The 7,774-nt window shown below is 43.6% G+C and overlaps 1 protein-coding gene across 2 annotated transcripts; it reads left to right on the top strand.

Annotated features, from left to right (window-relative positions):
* Positions 1 to 3,583: 3,583 nt before the first annotated feature.
* LOC136511931 (PRA1 family protein A1-like) lies at positions 3,584 to 7,774 on the top strand. Of its 2 annotated transcripts, none has more exons than XM_066505951.1 (8): positions 3,584 to 3,980; positions 4,980 to 5,020; positions 5,099 to 5,177; positions 6,484 to 6,570; positions 6,656 to 6,744; positions 6,832 to 6,903; positions 6,977 to 7,105; positions 7,418 to 7,774. In XM_066505951.1, the coding sequence occupies exons 1-7, from the start codon at positions 3,823 to 3,825 to the stop codon at positions 7,078 to 7,080; spliced, it is 630 nt and encodes a 209-aa protein (XP_066362048.1). In that variant the 5' UTR covers positions 3,584 to 3,822; the 3' UTR covers positions 7,081 to 7,105; positions 7,418 to 7,774. The 2 variants fall into 2 exon arrangements, with proteins under 2 accessions (XP_066362048.1, XP_066362049.1); XM_066505952.1 differs by having other exon boundaries at positions 6,977 to 7,101.

Genomic DNA, 7,774 nt, shown 5'->3' on the forward strand with positions numbered 1-7,774 from the left:
GTGGCGCCGAGCTCGGCGCCAAGATCTACGGCGCCGAGCTCGGCGCTAGAGTGGATGGCGCCGAGCCCCTTGCAGGCCGTTTGCCCGTGGCCAGGAGCTCGGCGCCAGTCACCGTGGTGCCGAGCTCGGCGCCACTCACTCTGGCGCCGAGCCAATGGTCCATTTCTGGAATTCTTTCCGCCAGGGGGTCTATTTGAGAGAAACTTTCGAAAAAAGGGCCAAAAAGTAAAAATTCGGGCGAGGAGCGTGCGCGTCTTTCACCTGGCGCTCGCCTCCTCCCTGGCCCATCCACACTCTGCGCCCGCGCCTACCTTACATAAAACCCTAAATCCTAATCGCTGGTCTCTCCCCCCTTCCCAACTGCGGCGGGCATAGAAGGGGCTAGCCGGGGAGACAGGGCGGTCAGGCGGTGGAGAAGGTGGTCGGACGGTTAGAGGCCCTAGGAGTGGCGGAGGCGGCCGAGCCAAGGAGAGGGGGCGCCATGGCTGCGGAGCTTGCCGTCACAGGAAGGGGAGGGGAAAAAGACGACCGCTGCGGATACCGACCTCAAAATGGATGATTCCGCGTTTTGTTTAGTTCAACGTGGGAATGGAATGAACGAAAGCGTTAACAAATAACCCTCACACGGGAGCGGTATCATATCAGATGTCGCCATAACTGATTGAGGGCCGCTTGAAACAAACAAAAAGTAACGCAAAATGGATAACGATGGAATCAGATTACGTTACAGAAGCTTCAACCAGATGCGTGATAAATCTAAGACCCCTTGGGAATGTGGAGAAGTTGTTTCATTTTTTCTGTGCAATTCTTATGATTTTTTTTTAGAAATTTCTACGTTCCAACTCCCTCCCAGCCCAGCGCTACCCGCTCCCTTGTGTCCGTGGATTTCGACTCACGAGAAAAATCAAAGCACATTATCAGGACAGCATCAACCAAACAAAATGCTTGTATCCCTTGCTATGACACTGGTTTTGGTTGCATCGCTGTGGCCGTTGCCAATCCTGAACCAAACAAAACATCATATGTGGAAAGGAAACACAAAGACGAAAAAGGCCATAGGATTAACATGACTAGGAGAGGAAGACGACGAGTAGAACCCACCGCATCGGATAAGTACGTTTTTAATAAATCTAATAAATAAATAGTAGTACATGAAGGAAAAGATAATTACTTGATGACTCGTGACATTCCGTGGACATGAAACCTGGAAAAAACGAAATTAATATGAGATAATAATCTTTTTATATGAGATAATAATCTTTCAAAACTCCATGAATCCCGGATGTTCATAGAAAAAACATATTTTAAAACATGTTGTAGATGTTGTATTTACATGCATTATATTATTTTACAATAGGTATTTTGGCTTCCTTACGAACAATGGCATTCCCTTGGAAAAAACATAGAGAGAAAAAAGCATTTTATAAGTTCACGTCAGGCTAACATAAATACATTTTGCCAATATACGGGTTTGTTTGATCACCTAACTAAAGTTTAGCTAACTAAAATTTCAAAACAAAACTTTAGCCAGTTAAAAGTTCTTCTAGCTAAACTTTAGCTGGGGTGGTTGGATTCTACGGCTAATAGACTCAGCTAAAATTTAGCTGGCTTTAGCTGGATTAAGAGCATCTAAGCCTTTCTAAATCTCGCTCACTAAGTCATCATTTGAAGAGTCAATTGCATAAAAATCGCTTTCTATATCTTTTCACTCTCCAGTAGTTTTTCTATATCTTATGCATACTCTAGAGAGACATTCTCGTCTTCTATTTTTGGCTAGCGAAAAATTCAGAATAGAAAATAGCTATATTTAGATGACCATTTAAAAAAGCTAATAGATGGTAGTTTTTCACTAAAATCTCTATTCCTAGCATTTAGCATTTAGGAAGGATACGAAGAGTCTCTTGAGATGCTCTAAAACAACTAAATTTTAGCTGATCTTTTAGCTGGATTATTTGGATCTCTAGCCATTAAATTTAGTCAACTAAAGTTTAGCTGTGATCCAAACATGACCTGTACCTTGTTTACGCCTCTTGTTTTTTTCCCCAAGTTCGTAGGCACGCAAATGTACTGCTAATACAAACACAGGCCGTTGTGGACAGCAGAAGCGAACGCGTGTGCAGGTTTCTGGGGTCTTCAGCAAACGGGCGAGCCGCTCCAAAGTCCAAACGCGTCGCTGTGCGTGTTACCTAGGCGATGGGAAAGTTACAGTGACAGCGAGGGATCGGCATCGGCCACTGGTATATACGGTATCGATGGGACTGTGCAGGTGGCACGCACGAGTGGTCAGCGATCGACGATCGAGCTCGAGAATGATGGATCTATCCGTCTCACTCGCCCTGGTTTTGGGCTTTTGGGACTTGTTTAGTTCGGCCGGAATCGGCATCGTGTTTGATGTGACGGCAATAGCAATTTCGTTTGTACGTGTGGATTATTGTTCAAACATTGATTAATTAGATTTAAAAAATTTATCTTACAAAAGTCAACCAAACTGTGTAATTAGTTTTTGATTTCATTTATATTTAGTATTTCATACATGTACCGTAAATTTGATGTAATAGATAATCTTCTTTTTATATAGTACCAAAGTTGGGACCTAGGGGCAGCCGTGGCGAGCTGAGAGCGTGCTCGTGGAGTCGTGGGTCGTGGCGCACGACAGCATTGCTCTGCTGCCTCTGGAAAATGTGGCGCACGAGACAAACGTCTTTTGGCAACCTGATCTGATGGGGGTGCGTGGAATCTGCGCTCACAGTCACAGCCAGCAGGCGCCGTCCCCTGACAGGTCACAGGAGTTCCTCGCATTGGAACACTTGCCGGTGGCAGCGGGATGCGCGGCCAGCTGGCCTTTACCGTCCCGTCAGGGTCTCCGGTTCAGTACGTAGGTGCAGAGAGCCAGAGACCACAGTCTGTAGACGGAGAACTTAGCTGAGCCCTTGTTTAGTTGGAGTCCAAAATTCCAAAAAGTGCTACAGTATTTGTCACATTGAATGTTTGTGGCTCATGCATGGAGCATTAAATGTAGACGAAAAAAAACTAATTGTATAGTTTGGTGGGAAATTGCGAGACGAACGTTTTGAGTCTACTTAGTCCATGTTTGAACAATAATTACCAAATAAAAACGAAGATGCTACAATAGTCCCAAATTTCAAATTCATGAAACTAAACAAGGGCTGACTTTTATGCTACAGGATTTCTGCACCGTGCACGCATATGCATAACGCATTGGTTCAAGCCTTCGGTACACCGTTGACCCGTCCACCGTTAACAGGATAGGGTTAGCGCACAGGACAGGAGCAGGACACAGGAATGCTTCCTCCCGTGACAAATATCCTGCGAAGCAAACGCCAACACGTCATGGGTCGGGTTGCAGCCAGCCCAGCAGTACCACGTCGGGCTCAGCACGAAGTTCCAAAGGTCTCACAGCCCACTAGGCCGACCCGGCATCGCGCAATGGCCAGCCCTCAGCCGCATGCGAAAAGAGGAAACGCGATCGGCCCACTAGACCGACCCGGGCCGAGCGGCGGCGGCGCTCCACTCCAGTACTCCACGCGCACGCCACCTTCCAACCCAAGCAAACAGGCGCAGAGGCACACGCGAAACGGCAGAAGCATTCTCTCGTCTCCAGTTCTCCACGCAGCCCAGGCTACGAGTCCGCATCCGCAATTCCCCAACCCCGCAAGGAAGCGACGCCCTCCCCTCGCGCACCGGACCACACCGCCCGTCTGACGCGACCCAGCCGTCCAGAAGCGTCGCCGCCCGTCCTTCGACCCCGCTCGCGCCGTCGCACGCTCCCCCTAGGGTTCCGCAGGGCCGGGATCGCCGGAGATGGACTGGAGCGCGGTGACGGCGGAGGACCTGGTGGACGCGCTGCGGGAGGTGGACTGGTCCACGCCGCCGCGGCCTGTCCCGGAGTTCTTCTCCCGCTTCACCGTCCCACGCTCCTACTCCAAGTGGACCAGCCGCCTCAAGTGCAACCTCTACTAGTATGATCCGCCTCCTCCCTCCCCTGACTCGTCACCGTATCGGTGCCTAATTGCCTAGTGTACCTTTTTCCTTTCCGTGCCTCGTGATAATCCACGATTTGCTTTGCCCAGGACTCGCGTACTGTATTGAATTTGAAGGGTTTTGGTAGGATTTTCTGTTAGTGGCATATGTTTTGGCCCGCTTCCACTTGGATTTGTCGGCATCTTAGAGTGAATTCTGCTGGATCAGGCGTTCTTTTTTTTTCGGAAAAGAGTAGATTAGTGTGTATGCACGCTCGAGGTTGTACTCCTTTTGATAGCTCTAGACTGGCAGGACATGTTGCTTGTGGCTAATGCAGATAAATAAATCGGGTGCAGATACCCCTGAGTGAACTGGCGAATTCCTTAGAGTGCATTTGTCCAATCTCAGCCCTTGTTTCATTCTCATGGTTCACATACTGGCATAAGATATCGAGGCTAAGAAAATGTATGCTGCTTATAGGTGTAAGCATTATATATTTTATGGTCCCAGCAAGCCAGGTCGTGATTAATTGAGTTACACAGGAGGACACTGTCTGGCTGTGGGTTAGCCTTTTTGAAAATTTTGATTGATGAATTGGTAGTTTCATGATAAAGATCATCAGAGTGAGTAGCCCTCTTGTATTGACCTCTGTGGGCTCAGCTTGTTTACTGGCTTAGGATATGCTAGATTAGGATATGTTGGAATAATTGGAATAAGGTTAATTCTTCCAGATCTTTACATATGTTAAGTGCCTTACTCTTGGGGGAAGAAATGTGCGTATGTGCATATAAATTATGTACATTAGTGTCAGTCTTAGAGCTTTAACTTTGTGTAGGTCACTTAAAGCATGATACACAAAACTTTTTTTCTTTTTGTTACTCTGGATCTAGATGCATCCAGCTTAGAGAGACGTATAGTGCACTAGCCAACTTGTTAGAAGGGCACAGCAGTTTTCATTACTTTGTGTCTAGAATGAATTTCTTAATTTTGATTTGCAGCTACAGGACAAACTATTTCATCTTGATCATGTTCATCCTTGGTAAGGAAAATGATATATAAGCTTTCTTTTCCTCGTATTTATAGGCTGATATTGACATGCTACAATGGGTATATGCAGGGATGGGCTTCCTTTGGAAGCCAGTTGCTATCCTTGCTGCTTTTATGACTGGATTTAGCATCGCATTTCTCAATGATAGGTAAACAAATACCAGCTAAAACCATTTCTGTACTTGTGCCCTAATTCACTTTTCTTTGTAGTTTTTCAATTGTTCAGTTATTACACAGGTTCAGACTTCTCTTTACCCTGAACTAACAAATAATCAAAGATATTGTGACGTTCATACTTCTTTTAATAAAAAACATTCTTCTTTAAACTGAAGTAGCAGATAGCTAGTAGTTTTTCATCTTTGGATTAATGAAAAGCTGTTCAGTTTGAAGCTACAGTTTGGTGTTAACCCTGTCTAGCAAACTATATAAGAAACTATACTTTTGGAATTATATTCAGTTCATCATTAATTTGTATGTACAAGTTAATGGGACATTGACAATTTGCAGTTTTCTAGTTCAATGCTCTAGGGTTTTTTTTTTTCTTTTGGTTATGCTTTAGGCCATAGGTGGGTGTGTACGAGAAGTGAGCCATGATACTATTTTCAAAATCCTCATAAACTATTAAAAATTGCATGGAAGTACAAATGTTGTTGAATGGATTCATAGAAACCAATACTGCACACATGATTTCATATTTGATCATGGCAGACTAAACCCCAAATTATACCATCTATCTGTGGATATATTGCATGGTGTCCTTAAACCTGATTGCTTGCATTCTTCTGTGCAACTTTGCATTCAGTGGCCAATGTGTCTTTTATAAAAGTTTATTACTGACCTAAAGGGAGTATCATGTAAGTTTAATTCGTGTGCTGCAGTTTGTTCCATCAGAATATTATGCTCTTTGATACATGAAGTGCTTTAGATTTTATATAGTTTTTCAAAAGGACGGGAAATTTTTGCTGTTGTTTTATTAGAAGAGATTGGCCCATTTTTTAAGGGGAAAACTGGTCCCGAAAAGCTTTCTAGATTTTATATAGTGATAGAATTTTTGTTTCGAGAACACAGGAACATCTCTACATAACACTGTAATTTCCTTCTGGCAGTCCTCATTCCTTGATTCAGTCAATCAGTCCTAAGCTACCAAAAGGCCAGATACGATGGAAGTACTTTTCATAACTTGTCTTTCTTGGAACAATTGAAATATTGGGAGTAAAGACAAACTTGCATGCCCTACTCTTGAGTTCTCATTGGAAGATTTAACTGCCCATTACTGAGATTGTAAATATGAACGGATGAATAGTAATATCGCATATTCGCACTGTACCTGCAACAGTTATGATTTCCTTGGAGTTTATCTGTGATGCATGGTTCTCAAATTTTGTGCCAAGAAATCATCTGTTCTTTTTCTATTATATGATTATTATAAACTAATTATCATATTTGGTATTTCAGTTTTGCAGTCACTTTCAATGAGAAAGTCACAAGGACTGTAAGACAATTTTCACCACATTTAGCTGCAAAGATGAGGCCGCCGATAACGTGGGTATCTTAGTTTCTGATGTTTCTTTTTTCTACATTTTATTGTTGGTAACTACAAAGTGATGCTAATATCACTTTTATTCAGTCCTGTTCTTCGTGGTCGACCAAGCTCGAAGAGATCAATTCATATTTGTGGGCGACCTCGCTGGGTGTTTGTCCTGTTCTTTTCTGCAGGTGTGCAAACACTGGAACTGGACTTCCTAAAATTCTATATCTCACCATAGTCTTCAAAACTGACACCACCTGTTTTCTTGGTTTCAGTTAGCTGTATACTCTGGTTGACCTCATGCAGTCTTCTCACAGTCCTCTGGGCATTTCTCATTGCTCTATTTGGTATGACCAGTGTATGCTTTTGAAATTTGTGTATCACGAACAATGCCCTTATGGTATTTTCTGATGTCCACAGCAACTGTGCTCCATGCAAGCTTCAGAACACCAAATTTAAAAGCACGTCTGAATACATTCAGAGAGGAATTCCGGGCTGTTTGGCGGAATTATAGTGAGCTTTGAGGTCTCCTTTGTTTCTCTCATGTAAGTAAGTACCTCTTTGGCTTCTAGGTCCTCAGTTTATCAATACCTATATTTCCCGCATCATTTTTTCTCATGGCATGCCACTTAGTACTCCCTCCGTTCCGTTCCAAATGATAAAGACATTTTGGCTTTTCTAGATACGATGTACACTATCTCTAGATACATAGTAAAAGCAATGTATCTAGAAAAGCTAAAACGTCTTATAATTTTCTTATAATTTGGAACGGAGGAATTAGGTTAATGTTGGCCTGTGTATTACCAAGTTGTAGATCCTCCACTTCCATAACTCGTTGATTAAATGTATCTTCCTTCACAGGTTCATGTGGTAAGGAAAGGCGTCTCGTGCTGAAACGTCCATGGCTTATAATCCACGATCGTTTTAGCCGAAACGAACAGGCTGCTAGTTGAAGGTGAAATGCCAAATGCCATTGGACAGTACTACATGGATTACTTGCTCTTTTGGGAGGTGGGATTTTGGTTGGGTTGACTCCGAATGCGATGCTATGCCTTAAGCACACGATCCCTCGAGAACAATAATTTTTCTTTCAGACTTCTCCCTAACCGAGCATTGGAGAGGACAGCATGTAAAGGATGTAAAAATATACCTGTTCTCGATCAAGACGTATGTTGTTTGTTGAAATTATTACTAATCCGTATTGCATCTTTTGGATTA

The sequence above is a fragment of the Miscanthus floridulus genome, chromosome 16 (genome assembly GCF_019320115.1).
Source record: "Miscanthus floridulus cultivar M001 chromosome 16, ASM1932011v1, whole genome shotgun sequence".
Taxonomy (NCBI): Eukaryota; Viridiplantae; Streptophyta; class Magnoliopsida; order Poales; family Poaceae; genus Miscanthus; species Miscanthus floridulus.